Raw genomic sequence first — 20,713 nt, 5'->3', positions numbered from 1 at the left:
CCATGGTGCAACAGCAGAGGTGTTGCATTGCCATCACAGAAATGTGGTGGGATGACACACAGCTCTGCACTGGATGGCTACAAGCTCTTCAGAAGACACAGGAAAAGGGGGAAGAGGTGCACAGGTAGCCCTTTGTATTAGGGAGGCTTTTGATGCCATGGGTATTAAAACTAATGATGATGAACTTGAATTCCTATGGGTAAGAAATAAGGGGAAGGCCAACAAGGCTGACATCCTACTGGGAGTCTGTTATTGTCCACCCAACCAGGAAGAAGAGGTGGACAACTTATTCTATAAGCAACTGGAGAATGTTTCAGGATAACCAGCCCATGTACTTGTAGGGGACTTTAACCTACCAGACATCTGCTGGGAACTTAATACAGTAGAAAAGAGGCAGTCCAGGAAGTTCTTAGAGTGTGGGGAGGACAATTTTTTGTCGCAGCTGGTGAGTGAGCCTACACCAGGGGAGGGGCTATGTTAGATGTGTTGTTTGCAAATAGAGACAGGCTGGTGGGAGATGTGGTGCCTGGAAGCTGCTTGGGACACAGTGATCATGAAATTATAGAGTTCTTGATATTTGGTGAAATCAGGTGGAACATAAATAAGACTTTTACATTGGACTTCTGGAGGGCAAACTTTGGCCTATTTAGAAGACTTATTCAGAGAGTTCCTTGGGAAGTAGCCCTTAAAAACAAAGGAGTCCAGGAAAGGTGGGCATGCTTCCAAACAGAGACATTAAGAACACAGCAGCAGACTGTCCCAAAAGATAAGTTGATGAGGCAAACGTCCAGCCTGGATGGGCAAGGAGGTTTCAGAAGAACTTAGGAATAAAAAGAGGATGTATCATCTTTGGAAGAAGGGTCAGGTCTCAGGAAGAGAGTTGCTAGGGCATGTAGGAAAAAAAAATAGGGAGGCCAAAGCTCAGTTCAAACTTAATTTGGCAACTTTTGTAAAGGATAATAAAAAGTGTATTTACAAATATATTAATGGCAAAAGGAAGGGTAAGACCAACGTTTGTTCTCTACTGGATGGGAGAGTAACTGCAGATGAGGAGAAGGTGCCTTCTTTGCCTCCGTCTTTGGTGGGAAGATGCCTTGTCCCCAGGACAACTGTCCTCCTGGGTTGGTAGATGGTGTCAGGGAGCAGAATGGTCCCCCTGTTATCCAGGAAGACGCAGTCAGAGAACTGGTGAGCCACTTGGATGTTCATAAATTCATGGGACCAGATGGATCCCTCCCAAGGTGACGAGGGATTTGGCAGATGAGCTTGCAAAGCCGCTCTCCATCGTTTACCAACAGTCATGGCTCATTGGTGAGGTTCCAGATTACTGGAAGCTGGCCAATGTGACGCCCATTCACAAAAAGGGTGGGAAGGAGGATTCTGGTAATTATGGGCCAGTTAGCCTGACCTCAGTACCCAGCAAGGTAATAGAACACTTTTTATTGAGTGTCATCACACAGAACTTACAGGATGGCCAGGGTATCAGACCCAGCCAGAATGGATTTAAGAGGGGTAGGTCATGTTTGAGCCACCTGGCCTCCTTCTATGACCAGCTGACCTACCTGGTGGATGCAGAAAAGGCTGTGGATGTTGTCTATTTGGACTTCACCAAGGCCTTTGATACTGTCTCCCATAGCACACTCCTGGAGAAGCTGGCAGCCCACGGCTTGTACAGGAGCACTCTTTGCTCGGTTAGGAACTGGCTGGATGGCCAGGCCCAGGTAGTGGTGGTGAACGGTGCTGTATCCGGCTGGCAGTCAGTCCCTCAGGGGCCTGTTCTGGGGCCAGTTCTGTTCAATACTTTTAATGACAACACTCATGAGGGTATTGAGTCTTTCGTTAGTAAATTTGCAGACAACACTAAGCTTGGAGAGTGTCTATCTGTTGGAAGCTAAGAAGGCTCTGCAGAGAGACCTGGAACCGTTGGATGGATGGGCAGAGTCCAATAGGATGAAGTTTAATAAATTGAAGTGCTGAGTCCTTCATTTTGGCCACAACTATCCCCTGCAACCCCCTGTTACAGGCTGGGAATGGTGCAGCTGGACAGTGCTCAGGTAGAAAGGGACCTGGGGGTACTGACAGCCGACTGAACGTGAGCCAGCAGTGTTCCCTGGTGGCCAAGAAGGCCAACAGCATCCTGGCCTGTATCAGGAATAGTGTGGCCAGCAGGAGCAGAGAGGTCATTCTGCCCCTGTACTCAGCACTGGTGAGGGCACATCTTGAGAGCTGTGTCCAGTTCTGACCCCTCAGTTTAGGAAGGATGTTGAGACACTTGAGTGCATTCAGGAAGCAAGGAGACTGGTGAGGGGCTGGGAACACAAGCTCTGTGAGGAACGACTGAGGGAGCTGGGGTTGTTTAGCCTGGAGAAAAGGAGACTCAGGGGTGACCTTATAGCTCTCTACAATTTCTTTAAAGGTGGTCATAGTAAGGTGGGGGTTGATCTCTTTCTCCAGGCAGCAACTAATAGAATGAGAGGACACAGTCTTAAGCTGTACCAAGGGAAATACAGGTTGGATATTAGGAAAAAGTTTTTATGGAAAGAGAGATAAAGTACTGGAATTGTCTGTCCAGGGAGGTTGTGGAGTCACCATCCTTGGATGTGTTTAAAAAAATGATTGAATGTGGCACTTGGTGCCATGGTTTAGTTGAGGTGTTATGGCATGGGCTGGACTCAATGATCTTGAAGTGATTCTGTGACCAAGAGCATTATCCAAAAACTCTGACCAGTTTGGTCCTGAGACCATTTCCCAAGGAAACCTGTTTCATTGCCTGACCACGCTCTCAGTGAAGAGCCTTTTCCAAACGTCCAATCTGACTTTCTCTTCATGCTGTTTCATTCAATTTCCTTGAGTCCTAACACTAGTCACCAAAGAGACAGGATCTCCCCCTCTGCTGCACATCTTGATGAAGCTGTAGACTGAGATGAGGTCACCCCTCAGACTTCTCCAAACTGAGCAAAGTGACCTCAGTTGCCTCTTGTTAAGTCTAGCCCTCAAGACATTTCATTATCTTGGTCACTCTCCTCTGGACACACTGTAACAGCCTGATGTCCATCTTATATTTAGGCACCCAAAACTGCCACAGTATTCAAGATGGGGACTCAGCTTGAGTTTACGTACCAAAAATTTCAGAACATAGTGAAACCCTTACCTACCCTTCTTCATTAAAATATTCCTTTGGGAATAGCTATCAATCTGTGCGCTACCTTCCTTGGCTGGGCTTTGGGTTTATTTTTCAGTGGCTGCTTGCTTTTTATGTGATGTGTTTGGTTATTCCTTTTATGCATTCTCAGCCAAGAGAGAAAAAATACCTTACCTCCCTGTATTTCTTACAGACACATCTTTGTTGCCATTGATGGTGCAGCTACTGATATGTTCCATTTAACACTGTTCAATTTCTGTCTTAGGGTTGAACAGCGGCATTTCTTCCCCAGGAACACTTCAATCTCTAACTGACACTTGACATTCATTATCAGAGAACAAAAGTATTCAATGTGAGTATGTTTACATTATTTTACTAAGTTTGTGATATTATTGAGACAAGAAATTTCACTCAACTTCTTTTGCAATGTCACATATTATCCTTAGTTTGGAGCTGAAAGCAAAGTAATTGAAATGAAACTTCTTGTGCATTTCCAAATGAAAAGTGACCTGCAAGGTGGAAATTGTCAGACTGCATGCAGAGGAAAGGGAAGCTCATGAGTAATAGAAACATTTTTACTTCCATATCCATAACTAGAAAAATCTGTAGTTGTGATGGAATAGTCTAGAGGTAGTTGAAAGAAAATAAAGCCTTGTACATGCTCTGGTGTGTCTATACATACAGATGCATTTTGTGTCTTCATATGTGGGAGTTAGGATGGGGAAAGGAAGAAAAGAATTATTATTTCTTCAAGCCATGTTGAAAAATATGTTTGATATGCATACTAATTTTCCTTTTGGTTTAAATTCTTTTAAAGAGACATTTCTTAAAGGCAATTAAGTAAAATGTATAATAATTACAGTGAAGGACAATTTTAAATAACTGCAATAAAATAAATATAAAATAACATAAATATTGCCATAACAAGCATATTAAATACTCTAAATGTAAGAGCAAATGTTCTCATTTCTTAAAGTAATTATAGTTCTGTTTTCTTCTTTTTTTTTCTTTGCTCCCTGCAATATGCCTAAGATTCTTTAGAATGATGAAGCTTTCCAGTTATTAAGCAGATTTGTTTGAAGTGCATGACCTAGGATTCTATTAATGATCAGTTCTGACCCCTACACCTCCCTATAGAGTCCTAGAGATAATAAGAAGAGCAGGGAATTATTGATTTAAACTAATGTGGTGTCCTTGTAGATCCTGAGTGTTTGTGTTAAACAAAATCAATCAATGCTAACTGAAAAGCATGTTAATCATAATGTATGAACAACTTATATACACTAACATCGTATAGAAACCAGTATTGCTGCAATGCTTGCAAAAGCAATTATATATTACTAAAACTCTAAAAAGTAAAAAAAAAAAAAAAAACCAAAAAAAAAAACCAAAAACAAACAAAAAACCAATCAAACCACACTTTGATTTGTAATAAAAGGTGTCTGAACACTTTGAATTTGCTTACCTGAGCTATAACTGTCCAAATTTAAGATTTTTGGATATTGGGATTGATCTCCTGGCATTTCTCATAGCATTTAGTGGACAAAAAAGTAACTGGTACTCAAATCCAGATCATAACAGTCTTCTAATCACAGAATTCAGGTAAGCAAATTAATGATTGCCATCCTAATTTTCTCAGGCAAATAAACAAATTCTCTCATACCATTTCCCTCTCATCAATGGATTCTATTTTCTGAACAAAATTGCAATTTATTTAATTTACCTATAAATATATATTCTACATAAGTATAGGAATTATTAAACATTTAAAAGTTCTTTGCACACTTCTCAGGATACTATCCTTGTATTCTAAGAAATGCTTTGGCATAACAAATTTTTTCAGATTTATAAAATTCTTGTGAAAGAAAACAAATCATGAGTGCATCTGTTCACAAACTTTTATCAAAGACTTTACATCACTTGCTTTAAAAAAATTTAAATTAGCAAAGGTACTGAACAAAACCAAAGAATAATTGCTATCTTCCAATCTCTCACTGGTTCCAGCTTAAAAACTGATGAAGCTTAACTGACACACAGGGAAATTACACTGGCGATAAACCAGATGCTACATTGAAATAAAATATCTAATCAAACTAATGAAACTGAGGTCATTGATATGGAATTTGATCTCAAAAATGGGACTAGGGAACACCAGTTGCAAATAAAAATAATATAATGAAAAGTGCAGGCAAACCGCTGTCATAATATCACAAACCCTACATTCATGAATAAAAATCACATCATAACAAAACATACGAAGTATACATTATGACTCTGTGGGTGTAGAAATTAAGCAATCAACACTAAATCAAGCTTTAAATCAGGGTGAATATCGATGCCATTTTTTCAGAATACATTAGCAATCTGCCACAGTTAAAGACTGCTCAAAAAAAAATACAACTCAAATCAACCTTCTCCATCATATGGAAATATTTTAGGAAAATCTCTGTTCTTCGTGTACTGCTCAGACCAAGTTCTAAACACTGTATTTCCATTTCTAAGAATTCCAGTTTTATCTATCTGACATTCACTGTGTTTTCTTTCTTAGGAAAAGGCCTTCACTGATGCAGCAGTGGAAAGCAGAGTGGATTTCGATAATCAACTCAGGACTTACTCTAAGAGCGATGTTGACAAGTGCAATCTCACCCAATGTTTGTAAAGTTTAAGAGCCCTTAAATTACCTACTCCTTTTGCTGCAAGAATTGACACTTGGATTTCAAAGCTCCAGGAAATATACTACACAACTGAATATATTCTCTCCATTGAACATTGTAAACATGGTAGCAAGGTACAACACAATCCACTTTAAGGTTGTAAAAATTACCAGTTTTCATACTGAATTCTTAAATCACTCTCTTGCTAGAAGACGCAACAAAATTGTTAGCTAATATTTTCTCACTATTGGATTAGCAGGTCACACTTACTATGCCTGCTTCCTTCAAATATGACTTTGCATTAAAGGTCTAAGGTCCACCTTCACTTTAGAAATAATTTCTTTAAAATCAAGACTATATAAAGAAAGAAATGAAAAGAAACAAATTTTTGAGGGTTTTTTTTCAACAGCAAAAATAAAATGTCAAACAGCAATTATATACTAAACATCAACTGTTATACAGATGAAGAAAAACTTGCAAAAGTAGATTCCACATCCTCTTTAAGAAAGCTCAGGGAAGGATTTATTTGTTTCAAAAATTGTTTTGTTTATCATAAAAAAAAAATAAAACCAAAAAAAACCAACCCAACAATTATGTTTGGTTTTTACATTCCTAAACCAGCAGTGTTTGACTTAATATTGGAGACAAAATCAGCTTTCTGCTACATATTTTTATGTAGTATTCATGTAATGTTCAGAATAAAGCTTTAAGTAGTTGTGTTTGAAAAAAATCATTCTAGAAATGTGTATAAAAATATGGAAGAATTCATTGTTAATTCTTTAACGTATGAACCTGGTAAATTCACAGATGGATACTTGTCAGTCAGTGGCCAATTTATCTGCCAGCTTTACTTGCAAGCGGGTTAGAGACAAGATAAAGTGCTTGTTTATTCTTTTCTTTATAATTATGTTGAAGTTATGTAAAACTAAATTTTTAACTTCATTCATGAAAAAAACCTAGTCAAAGGTTTGACTTTTGCCTTCATTTTAGTCAGGAAACGATATACAGTTCTAGGTATCACTAACTTTTTTGAGCTCTGATTACAAAACATCCCCAACAGTGCTGAGGAAAACAAAGTAGCATGTCCTACATATCTTAGTTATTCTCAGCAAAGGCCTCAACATCCTAATTTTAAAAATTTCAGAAAATAGTGAAGAACCATGTTATTATATCTTAATATGTCACAGAATCAAAGAACACCAGGTAGGAAGGAAACCTCAAGGATCATCTGGTCCAACCTTTTTAGGCAAAAATGCCAGTCTAGACAAAATGGCCCAGCACCCTGTCCAGCTGAATCTTAATTGTACAATACTGGGGAATCACCAGTTCCCTGGGGTGTTTCAAATGATGTTTTTTCTCATTTTGAAAAATTACCATTTTGTGTCTAATTGGAATATCCACAGAAGAAACTTGTACCCATTATCCCTCATCTTTTCCATATGACTCCTTGCCAGCCTTAAAAAAATAATTATGGTATATAGACACAAATGTTAAAGGGGAGCTTTATTTTTCAACTGATGAACTTCCCGCTTATTCTTCAGATGTGAAGTATTACATAAAGAAACTTCTCTGTCTACATGTTCTCAAACCATGGATCCTGTCATTCAGTTTTCTGTTTTCATAAAATGATGATCAAGCGCATTGAAAGCACAAGCACAATTTGAAACAGACTTTCTTCATGAGTTTCCCCAATAAATAAGTAAAGAAAGAAAAAATATTTTCAAATATCAAATTAACTCGAAGCTTCCACATTTTGAAAACAATCTAATGTAATAATCAAAGGATGAGGTGCAGTCATGTCTTCTTAGTGACATTTACACTCCAGCTAAGTTTCATCTTAAGACATTCACAGGTGTATCGAGGCAAGGCAGAAAAACAGTGTGTAACAGAGAATGATACATCTGACTTATCCTAGGGAGTTAAGATGAGACAAATTACTCTGGGAAGGTCCCTTTTGCTCTTTATTGGGTATAAAGAAAAACTGGAGTTGCTAGCAACTACCTTTGGATACCTGCAAATCAATCTAACCATAGGCCAAAACTGACTGACGAAAAATTATGCTTTGTTCCCATCAGCTAGAGCAATTTTTTTTTTTTTTGCTTAGAACTTTGCTGTTTTAAAATAGGAAATATATGTTGAATATTTTAATTGATAGTAAGCATTTTTCCTAAAGTCACAACTATAAATGACACGATAAAATCATTCCTTTCTTAAGCAATTATATATTATGATCTAACAATAAAAATATGAAAGGAGAACTACTGGATATAGTATTATATCATGAAAGAGACAGCTAAGAAACTATCTTGCAGAATACTGAAAACAGTGAAAGAAAAATGCAAAAATAGAACGTGCATGATGTTCCATATTTAGCTTTGTGGGTTGGCTCTGAAATCTCCTTTTGAGCTGTCTTTGATAATCACTGGTAAGACCAAATTCTGAGGCAACAGTAGGGTGTTCTCCACAATATTTTTATCTGAGGACTTAAACCAGCCAGTATTCAAAGCTAATCCATATTTATTGTAGTTCTCTACATAAGCACATGTTGTTTTTTTTTTTACTTTTGAGGTTACTAGTTAATGGAGACTAGATCAAGACCTATAATTCCACATCATTATTTTCAATATGTCTCCAATTTCATTTTTAATATTAATTCTTGCTAAAAGCCCTGCAAGGCAGACCTCTCTTGAAGACACTCTATGTTAACATAATAGAGAATTTTATTTGTCTCAAAAAATTATTTCAAAGTGAAACTTTCTCATACCTCCCTGTATGTGAGCAGTTTTCCAGCTACACGCTATCAGTGCATCTGCAGTGAATCATACAGAATATCATTTTAAAGAGAGAAGAAATACTGGACATGTGATGTACATTCAGATACTGTATTCTAATTATAGCATCAGTGCTTTCTTCAACAGCATTAAATATCACACAGGAGCAGTCACATTAGCCTCCCAGTGGCATAAGGCCTTTGAGGCTTGCTTGCTGCATTTTTTTAATGTTTTAAGGAATAAAAAGTGAGGAAAAAAGAATGCCATTTCACTGCTGATTCTGCAATCACATGCAGAATATAACAGTACCATGCCCTTAACATTCAACTGCCTATCAAGTTAAAACAAAAGCGAAATTTCCAATGGAAAAAAATATAATATCTATACTATTAGTCAGTTTTACCCTTTGATTGAATTTTAATGTTATTGCCATTGTTAGTTGGGACAACATGAACATTTCTTCTGTAGAGTTTTTATGGTTTCTTGGGGTTTTTTTATGAGACACCAATCTTGTATTGGCAGAAACTGATTGAATAGATTTTTGCTTCTTACCATCAACACACGCTGGCCTTGCTCTTGTTGTACCGGCAATCTGTCCTTTTTTACATGCACAGCGAGCTGTTTGTCGGGCTATAGTCCTTCGGGGCTGACTGCTATCTCTGTCCAAAGTAACAATCTCACATGTACCTGCAGCCAGTTGACCTGGAAAAAAAAACCAGGAACAGGTACCAGAGTCACTGAATGCACTACAGGAAATCTATTACAGCCAAATAGAGCCACGGCCATAAGTCACAGCAGACACTCCACAACAAATGGGCAGCCAGCCGACGGATATAATAACACTGAGATGACATACACTTTTTCTTTGTGGTGGACATATGAAAACCCTGCACACTGGTTCTGTCCGAAAATTATTATTGTTCCGTAAAAGCCAGAGAGTTGAGGTTACACAGGTTACTTTTACTTATGTTGGCTAAGTAAAGGAACAGACTTTCATGACAATGGAATTTAAATGGTGTGCTCTTTCCATACTTTCAGAAAAGAAATTATAAAGCATACAGGAAATAAAAACTTCCCCAAATTTCCATGAATACAATGAAGTCCTAAGTGCTTTGTGTGTTGCTTTTGAAGGAAAAAGCCTTTCAAAGCATGCCCACATTTGACAAACTGTCAGTCGTTTGGCTCTTGCTTCATCTAAACTGAAAGGTAATTAATTCTCTTCCTGACTTATATTTGATGTAGCTGTTATTTTTTTTTCTTTTTTCTTTTACTAAATTTACCATGTAACTGTCAAATGGCTTAAATGACACCACACCCTTAGCTCAGTAATTACTTCCTCTTAATTGACTTGTCCAGTATAGGTAACTTTTCCTAAGTACTGAAGAAATCCACACCACCTAATTCTGAATTTGGACTATGCTATGAGAAACAAAACAAAAAGTTCAAAAAATTATTTTATGAAGAACATTAGCTTGAAGTTAAATGTTATACTTTTAAAGCAATGCACTTCCTCAGATAGAACAAATAATAGGCTAGTAGTATACCCAAATACTACCTTTTACAGGCAGGAAAGATACATTCTTGAATTTCAATGTATAGAAAGACTAAAAACAAATTCCCAACTACCACTTTGCATTACATATAATTTCTAGGGTTTATAGTGCAGTACTAAACATGTGCAACACCCTCTGCAAATCACAAGCTTTCCATGTTTTAGTTTTTATTGAAAAAAAACCCCAAAAACCAAAAACAAAAACAGAAGCAAAAAAATCAAGAAAAAATCCTTACTGTTTTTAGGAAAAAAATGCAGTTTAGATAATATTTACAGTAAATTCTTTTATGCTGGAGAAATAAAAAGAGAAAAAAGCAAAAATTCTATTCTAACATCAAAACTAAAAAAAATAAAAACAAATAAATCTGAAATACATACAAATGGCCTTTAAGTCAAAAGGTGCAATGCTATTTTTCTGTGCTCCTTTCTTTTTTTTATTCAGAATACAAGTTTACCCAGTCTAGTCTTCTCAGAAGCAGTTAAAATGCTTGTTGTGTGGAACAGCAAAATATTGCAGACTGTCACCAGCATTGTGTCTCGTTCACTGCTAAGGCATCTAAATTTTATGTTTCTGTGAGTCTTACACTGCAGTGAATTACAAAATGGCAAAAATGAAGATCTCAAGGATGGGTATGGAACAAAGTACAAATTCATGCATATATATGACATATGTAAATAATATACACTAGGCACTTATAAACACATATATTATATTCACAATAGTGAACATTATCACCCCAGTATTTAATGGCTGCTGGCAACTAGACTCATGAGCTACAGTCAGTCCTGCGTTTCTACTCTTTTCCACCCAGTCTGTTAATAAAAACATCTGAGGATAAACATATTAATTAGGGGACTTTTACTCTGTTATATGCTGCTTTTTTTCTTTGTTCGTTCAAAAATACTGGATTAGATTGAAAGGTTTAGCAAGAAAGATAGTAGCACATAATTGGCTAGAAAAAGACAAGGGAGATCCAGCTACACTCAAACATGTTTAACTGGAAAAAGAAATAAAAAAACCAAACCATTTGCTAATATATTTCATTCGGGGTTGTAAGAGATGTATTGCTCCTAAGGAATATAGCTGTCTTGGTAGATCATGTAAAAAAAAAAGATAATCAGAAGTGCATTTAGATCCTGATGCCTTAGGCCACAAAAAAGTGGAAGCGTAAGTAAGGCATGTAAGTGTACGGGTTTCCATACTCTCAACTATCCATGAGTCTATTTCTTTCATTAAAAGCCATGATAAATCATACAATAGGCAAATAATTGTATAAAAACCCTCATTTCAGAGGAAAGGAACCAGACTTACAGCACAGTGAAGGCAAATAATGACTATACTCAGAGAATAAAAACAATGAAGCTCTACATCAAAATAATTTGTGAAGGCAACGAGTTTTCCAGAGACTGCAAGCAATGAGTATCAATAAGAACAGCTAATGGTATTTTCTGCTTTTGAACCTGTAGAATTTTAGTTCTGCTCTGGTTTTCAGAAATGATAATTTCTTCCAGGCATAGTGACCTAATTTTCTTTATTTATTTTTTTATTTATGAAATCTAGGATACCTACACAAGAGTAATTGCTATACAATTTTGTCTGTTGCTTTTGTTTTTTTCTATAGCAGAAGATAATTGAAGGCTGTTGTAGAGCTACAAGCGCTCTTACATATATGACATAAATATTTCTTCCTGATTGTGTCACAGGCTGCAAAGATTGCAAGCATATTGAGCACTGCAGCAGAGAGTACACCCAGTGTTACTTGAATTTAGATGGCTGTAAAGCATGAAATGTTTTAGTTAAGGTTATGGAAGGCCATCTCCAGAGAGAGAGTCATCCTGGTGTAAAACATGTCCTCTCTGTCTTTCTTAGGTAGAGGATAAGTCTACAGGAGTGCACTTAGATGACGTGTGCTACATTGGCTTTTTAACAATTTAATCTGAAATATAAGGTACAAAGTAATGGAACTAAATGAATATGCTTCTTGCAAGTACTGAATTGCAAAAATTAGGATACCTTTCATTTTCAGGGAAGTTAACACAGTGACCTCTTTTAGAGATGTTAATGAAAAAAGGCTGTTCATTGGTGAGCCTCTGAACATGCTCCACTTCACTCCTAAAGCCAGAGAAGAGATCTCAAGGCAGAATGCCTGAAGTTTCACTGGAGCTTTTCCAGCTGAGAGATTAGGTGCCACAGTCCATGAACAGTCATACAGGCTCCACACTTTCATTATATTTTCTTTATGTACTTGCAACACACAAAGCAACTCACCTCCCTCCAACCTAAACAAAATAATCTTGGTGGAAAAAATTAAAAGCATCATTAAAGTATAGAGTCATACTAGCCTTGTCTAAAAGTTTTCTTCCAAGAAAATTTTGGGTTTTACTGTTTTATGAACCAAACATGAGGGTTATTTCAGAAGTACCATAAAACTGGAGCTTTCCAAGTCAATTAGTAGATATTTCCTTGTTGTTGTTAGTTATTATACATATATGTAATGCAAATATATTAAATATTTATTTTATAACTTTAATCCAATAATTAAGACCTCACTGGCAATTTATTTGATTTTGTGTTGTCACCATCTGGTTACTAAACAGAGAAAACTTTCAGTTCTTTAATTCTCGTTTATAGTGTAACACTGCATTCTTAAAATGCCATTAGATCTCTCCCCACTCTCTCCCATCACAAACACAAATGCTTCTATAGGGAATTATTTCAGAAAAAGGGAAAAAACACAGGACTCTGAATAAAAAATGCAAGTCAAAGTAAAAAAAAAAAAAAAAAAACAACTTCTAGAATTTTAAGTAAACCAGGCTTGTATCTTGAAAATGTTTATAGTAACTGCTGCATACATCACTTTCCTGATTTTTTTTCTAAATGAAGTCTGTTTGTGATCAGTCCTCAAACTGCTCTTTTGAGCACTTTGAGACTTTCATGGAAGTGTAGGAATCATGAGCATAGGTTTAGCAAATGTGCAGGAAATATCTCAAGGTAAAAAGAGTATATTTTTAAAAGATCTTTAGTACCTGCAATCTTAAAATAAAATAATTTGTTATTGAAAAGCTTAAAAACAAAAGGCATTCTTCATGTTTACCACTAAGACTCTTCTGTAAACTGTTATTGTTGAAAGAACAAAGATTTTGAAAGATCTATATTTTCTGTAATAGTTAAAAGCCTTAAATGATAGATATATTTGTATTACATGGAGGGTACTTGGGATAATATTTTAATTTTCTGTGTCTAAAAATATTTCTGTTCTTCAATAGGAAATAAAAATCTAAATAATCCACATTAATTACAGCAATCAAGTTACACTTTTTTTTTTTTAAATTTATGCTTATTGCAAGGGTGAAGGCTTTTCCTTAAATCCATTTAAAGAAACAAAATCAAATTATGAACTAATGGAATCTGCAGGTACAGTGAAAGGAAGTCTTGATATAAATATACAGATTTTTCCAGGGGTTTAGATTTCATGTTCATCCAGAAAACCTACTTGTGATTTCTACATGCAGGCTTATATTATAGTTTCAGTGAACAATTTTTCCATGCATCACCAATTTGATGCCTAGCAACACAAGCTCTTTTAGTTCAAAATGCATTAAGTTAGATGGTATTAAAATTCTTGGCTGGATTCAGATATGCTTTTGTCAGTGAACACAATGCAAGAGTTGTTTCAAAATCAGATCATAGGAATACATTCAGTAGTTTTCTATTACAATATTGAAGTCTTTCTGACAACAGAGCCATGCCAACTCCTGAGCAGAGCTGAGGATCAACAATTCTTACAGAAATAGGGGGGAACTGAAGTACTTAGTGTCACTCATTATCTGCAGTTTGACATTAACCTGAGTAACAAATATTTTAAAATAATTCAATTTAAAATATAAAAAGCATATGTGTAAGCAGAACTCAATTTTTTGTCATATATGCTTCCTCAAAGAAAATGTCCTGAAAGAGCTCTTACACTGGACATGATCCAATTCCAGACAGTCCAATTACCTTTTCTTTTTAAACTTTCGTTCATAATGAGGGAGATTTTGCAAGGAATTGGTTTGCCTCAAAGAACTACATTCATGTTTAAGCTGCAACAGTAGAATTTGTGAAAATCCAACTAGCATTAAATAAGAAAGAACAGCTTCTACAATGCTTCTGGGGAAAAAAAAAAAATATTTAAAATAAAGTAATAAATAAGAGTAGAATTGGCTCAGCCAGTATGGGGAAAAGTTTTTCAAATTAATCAGCAGCATTTGAGAATAACTATCAAATAAGAATATTGTTTCCATTGTTAACTTATGTGATACAAAGGTATTTCAATTTTTCATTAGATTATATTTAAGGAAATAAGTTATTTCCCTTTCCTCTTTTCAAAGTCAGTGACATTAAAAACATTTGTTTCCAAGATGTTTCATATATCATTTTGGACCTTATATTAATTTAATTGAAACAAATGTTGTGTCTGTTTAAGTAACAAGGCTACACAAAACAATTCTTCATGCTAGTAGCATTAGACAACCTCTTTAAAACAGTCTTTACCAGTTTTTCTTGAGGGTATGATTATGTTGTCAGTAAAAGACCAAAAAAAAATAATTAATTTGGATAACTCTAATCTATTGGTGTAAACCCACAGGTGTCCAGTAGAGTAAAAAGCAGTACAGTTTTTTTCCAGAAGATTCCTTACATTTACTTCATTACAGGTTCAGAGCCATACTTGATGAGAGTCAACATTACAATGTGACCTTTGTACCTTCTCAATCTTAAAAGGAGTGATTTTGAATTTTAGAGGTGTTAAAGAAGAATATGTGTCTTAAAAGGTGTGGCTTGTGTGCCCATTTTATGAAGAAAAAAAATCCCTGTAGAACTTAATTAGGTAAAATTTATGAATAATAAGAAAAATATGATTAATGCCTTCTCCTTTAAACACTTAGTTTACATATTTTTCAGAGTTCCACTGCAATGAAACAGTACATTATGTCCCCGTAGTAATTACTAATCTTACTGCAATTTTCAGACTACCACTTAGCCATCTCAAGCACATAAACAGCACAGACATTAGGAAAATAGTTTTCAGCTCCTCCATTCTGAAATGAGCAGTAAATTTTAATTAAGATAGATCCTAGTCTTCCAAGTAGTTGCACAGGAAAGAAAATCAAGTCTGTAGAGATTCAAGATACATTCAGGGCCCATTCTGACATTTCATTTTTTCCCAGATAAGAGTAATGCCCTAACTTATTGCACCTGATACTGCTATTGCATGTAATTGCTTAATGTTTTGTTGTATAATTAAGAATAATCTCCCATATATCTGACTATTAAAAACACAAGAGACAGAAAAATAAATGTAAAACCAACTGCAGTAAAAACAAACTGCAAAATTTCAGATTCCAAATGGAATTCTCAATCAGAATTAGTACACAAAGGGGAATTCCAGATGAGGAAAAGATCAAAAAGTCAAGGATGTATGAATAAATGTGGAAACAAGTAATTTGTCCATAGGAACCTAGTTCTAACCAATTTTTCCTCCTTTATTACTTTAAAACACATTTCATACTGCATATGTAGAAATGACAAGGTGTTTGAGGCCTTTTTCTTTAACTATTTTCTGCCTCTGTGTAAGTCAGTGTGAACTGCAAATCTCAGCTCCACAGAGCTGCTCCAAGGAGGACCTGCAGCTCCAAGAGGTTGGATAATTGCTTCTGGAGGCCTCGATTGGATACAAAAAGGAAATAACTGCAGGAATTCAGGATTGAACAAAGCTTTGCTTATTTGCATAAGCCAGGTAGTGGCTGTTATTCTATTACTTTCCTAAAAATATTAAAAGATGTTAAAAGAAAAAAAAAGGCAAAAGAAAATTTAAATAAAAAAAAAAGTAAAATAAAATCCCTCCATGTCTTTAGCAGCCTCTACATGTAAAATAAACCTAGTCTGTTTATAAAACAAACAGAATAGCCATAGGGGAAAAAATGTTATTGGAGGGATGCTGATATTCCTCTTGAGAAAGACAGGAATAAAAAGCACAGGTTTGTCTAAAAAGCTACTGACATTTGTTGGAGCCAGAAGCTGTATGTCGGGAAGGAAAAAGTCTGTTGTGTTAGCAAAATATGTCACTGCAGGGAGCATGAAATCAGTTTGAAAGAACATGCAGATAAAGTCATATATCAGAAGTAGATATACTGTAGCTGCTCAGGTAAACAGTGTTTTTAACTTCTCACGTTTTCCTTTCTACTATCAAACCATTATTCTAGGATTACCTGATTGCTGTTCTAGCAGGATTTGAAAACTACTTACAAATGAACAGCCTTTAAAAAGTCATCATACAAGTAGCCATCTTATTTGTATCAAGATATGCACTGCAAGATTCTGAGTTCAACAGCAGGTTTTAGGTAAAATTTGGTCCATTAAGGGCCATACAGGAAAGACTTAACATACTGAATTTTTTTTTTATTGAGTCCCATTGATATGTCTCAGCCCTTAAACTGCAGAAACAATAACCCCAAAGTCTAATCATCATCCACCAGGAACTAAGTTATACCCCATGCAAAAAGAACTGTGTCATTATTCTGTGCCTGTAGCAGCTTTCAAAACCTGAAGGCCAAAGTAGGCAGCTGAGGACAACAAATACCTAACACTATCCAGCCTTGTTAACATGCCATATGCTAACTCATACGTATGTATGAATAAAAAATTCAAATTATGAAAATTTTCTGTCATTTTTGTAGGACAACTATTATCACAGTAAATAACCTACTCTCCTGTTAAATAGGTCTAAATGATTTCTTTAAAATAAGGCTGTTTATTTTCACGACTGCCTGTAACACTACTCTTCCCTTATCACAAAAGACTATGACAAAAAAACCCTAAAACACTTTCTTTCTAGTAATGGCACTGAAATGCAGTTGTTTTTTTGGTAATCTAGATGGCAGGCTTACCCTGAAATCACTACATAACAGACAAAATGTTTTAGTAGCTAGGGCAATTATTTTGCCATCTTTTTTGTTTACGGAAGAAGTCCATAAACATTCTCCATTTAAAATAAAATCTCTCAAGACTTGGTTATGCTGCACTTGCTGTGAACATATAGGTACAACAGCTCACACATAACCACAGAGAAATATAAACTTATCTCAGGAACACAGCAAAAATAAACACCGGAAAAAGGAAAGGAAAGGAAAGGAAAAAAAAAAAAAAAAAAAAGAAGCTCTGAAGTAGAACAGTATCTGTATCCAAGAAGAAAACAAATTTCAATAATTTTTAATGCCTTACTATACCTGAGAAGAAGTATTCCCACTGAAAATATATGACATTAATTAGACGTATTATGGATGAATCCAAATCAGTCTCATGCTTGGAGTCTTGAGCAGACAAAGGATCCTCACGCCCAAAGCTCCAACAGGGAGAATTTTCATCTCTTTTAGTGTGTCTGCAGTAATCATAAAGGAAGTTTATAGTGCATGTGTTCAACTAATCTGGATGCTAGAATGAGTGCTCAAATCAAGCACATCATCAGGACCAGAGCAGAACAGCTTGTCCCTACTGTGTCTGCTGCTTCTTCTTGCTTTGCTCTCACTGTTGTCCCTGACCCCACCAGAGCAGTTCCTCCACGTGTAGAGCAGGGCTCAAGGAAGGCCCTCGTTCAGGGGCTGTGCTGAGCCCATGGCTACATGCAGCACACAAGCCCCACTACTGAAAGTACAACACCAAGGTAAGATTAAAAAGACAGATATAGTATGCAAAAGAAATACATCCTTTCTGTTAGGTTAATACAAAGTTCAGCTCCAGCCAGAAGGAGTGAACTTCAGATCAGGCTCCTTAACTGATTAATTTGAGTGATGGCTTTCATTTTAAAGGTTTGGGAACAGGTTTTTACGCAAGTGTGACAGAGAAGCAGGAGTATGCTGGCTATTATTCTCAGATGTTCTGCAGACTTGGAGGAGTGATTTTCTATCTGGGCCAGCTTCACTGCTGCATTTTCCATTTTTATCTGTTTTGCTCAAAATGACTTATGAAACAGGTGCATGTCGAAATGAAAAGTTTTCATGGATAAAATCCATGATTTTTATATCCTTATTTCTAGTCCTCCAAAAATATAACCATTTATGGGATAAGATTCTCTTCTGCACAACTCAGAGGAGGGTGTCAGAAAAAGAGTTTTTAAGTTGCTCATGTATCCAAGGCTACCCAAAGAGAGAGCAGTTAACGAGGACGACTGTCATCCCACCCACCTTTACCAATCAGTAAAGGGCTCAAGATTAGAGACATGCACAATATCTCCTCCTGTGTCCCACTAACCAAGAACAATACCTTCCATTTACACAACTAAGTGCTCAACCATTGCACACTCACAACTTCATTATTTTAACTCTACAACATGAAGAGGGGCTCCTGCTCTAAAGAAAGTATATAATGTATGTTCACATGAGGTGTAGAATTAATCTCAAGTTAATGAAAACCTGAAAATATTTTAACTATACAAATTCATTTTCTTCTGGACATAGTGGCTGCAAAACAAACACAAACAAATCTATCAACAAAAGCAAAAATTATATGGTATGATATGTGTTCATATCATAGAAGGCAATGTCACAAAGTCTTTATACACTGATAACCTTTTAAAAAACTTTAAATGAATCTTTATTATTATTTTATTAAGGTCCACCTTTTTATGTACTACTTATCAGTTTTACTAGCTAATGAAAAGTTAAATTATGCCATCAATTTCCCAATGAATGCTTAATAAATAATACTTTCTTAGTTCAAGATCCTTAATAAAAAGGAACAAAAATGAGGCCTGACACCATTTTGCTCAGCATTTTGATGAACTAAATTTGCTATTTCTCATGGTGTACCATCATGAAATATGTTTTCTAAGATGTAGAATAGACTGTAGTTAAGTTTTCTAAACACAAGCAAACTTGCATAAATTTACACACATATACACATACAGATATTCTTCACAGAAGGGAGTGTTGAAGATTATGCATTGAAGGCATTACTTCTGATATTGGCCATAAGATATAAGCAATTTGCCATGGTTCCTCACACAATACTGTTATATTAATAACACAGAGTGGATCATTAAGCCTGCTCTTTGTCATACCATAGTCAATGGTGCAATATCTTTACTTTAAAAAATACAACTTTAAGTCCAGCCCAGACAAAAAATTCATAGCAGAAACTACCTGTGTAAGAATTCCCACTTATTTCTAAGAGAATGCAAAAATAAAAAAAGCCAGGTCTGAGTCTGGTGTTGCCTATATTTTGCAGTGTTTGTTCACATCTGCCTGCTAGAACTTTAACACCACAGTGCTGACTGCAGACCATATTTCAGTGTTCTGAGTGTGTCTGGTGGATGACACTAAATTTTCCTCTTAAATTTGAGATTAAGTGCATCAGAAACCATTATAGACTATATTCTATAATATTTCATAATATTTCATCAACTAAGACTCTAATAAGAAAAGCTAAAATGTGAGATTTGATCAACTCCGTGGGTCACACTGAAGTAGCACTGACCAGTATTTTCTGGGGCAGAAGACAAAAAGAAAACTCTCAAGGTAAAGAGCACTGAGTGTAACTAAATGCTGCTTCTCAAACAGAGGAAAAGCTGAAGGAAAACTGTTAACATAATGGAGAAGCATTAGCATTTTCTGCCTTCCTATTGGTGAATATATTTCAGTTGTTTGGATTAGTGGTACTGATATTGTGCTCCTGTGGTAATGGCATGTAAGCAGGAGAAAGTATAAAACTCACAGAGAGGAGAATGATCCCACAGGGATGAGTAACACAGCAGTAAAGCAAGATTTATTGAATGAATGTTTGCACTCACCAGATGTAATAAAACTTGAATGATATCAAGCAACTAATGTACATATATGAGATATACATAGTCATGTTGATCACTTATGGCCTGCCCTTCTTATTTTAATTTTCCCAATGGCAATATAGAAACCTGAATGAAAACTGAGGATAAGCTGATAGGAACAAGAACAGAAAAGCTAGCAATAATATTTCATTAAAAAAGGGTTTCTGAAAGGCCATATAACCTTTTATCTAAATGCCTCAAATCCAAAATGTATTAGGTTCAAACAAAATAAAGTTATTTTAATAAGGTATAGGTAATCAGAATTTATACAGCAACAGCTAAAGAGAGAGTGATAATGACACTAAGATAAATCCAATCGTTCAGATCAAAGATTGGGAAGGCTATCTCTACAGAGAATAGGCCAACACAAGTATGTATTACCTAAGGGGCAAGTAAGCATAGTGAACTGAATGACTAATCACAGCTGTAACTATGCATCATATTATTTGTGTGTATGTTGATGCATAAACATGGATACTTTGGTCTGATATGAGGTGGACAACAGCAGAGGGACACAGTAATTTTGTAATAAAGAGAACATCACAACCACATTGCGAGAGAAACATGAGCCTATTTATACACAGAAAGCAGTGACTGTGTTTTTTATCATTGAACTTAAGGAATGTATTAAATAATGATTGCATAGTCTTGGTTCTAAACAGGAGTGGCAATCAAAAGACAAGGATTCAGTTTCTGAGGTTGTCATATATCTTCTGTACTAGCTAACCATTTTG

At 35.8% G+C, this 20,713-nt stretch overlaps 1 protein-coding gene across 1 annotated transcript in view; it reads right to left on the bottom strand.

The window, feature by feature from the left end:
* The window catches only part of TAFA5 (TAFA chemokine like family member 5), a 328,833-nt gene that overhangs the window by 94,448 nt on the left and 213,672 nt on the right, over positions 1–20,713 (bottom strand). The window contains exon 3 of the mRNA XM_041405471.1: positions 9,120–9,269. Coding sequence (XP_041261405.1) covers positions 9,120–9,269 — 150 coding nt within the window. The remainder of the gene's footprint in view (positions 1–9,119; positions 9,270–20,713) is intronic.

This window comes from Onychostruthus taczanowskii, unplaced genomic scaffold (assembly GCF_017590055.1).
Source record: "Onychostruthus taczanowskii isolate IOZ18803 unplaced genomic scaffold, ASM1759005v1 scaffold23, whole genome shotgun sequence".
In the NCBI taxonomy this organism is placed as follows: Eukaryota; Metazoa; Chordata; class Aves; order Passeriformes; family Passeridae; genus Onychostruthus; species Onychostruthus taczanowskii.
This window is presented reverse-complemented; position numbering and strand designations above follow the sequence as displayed.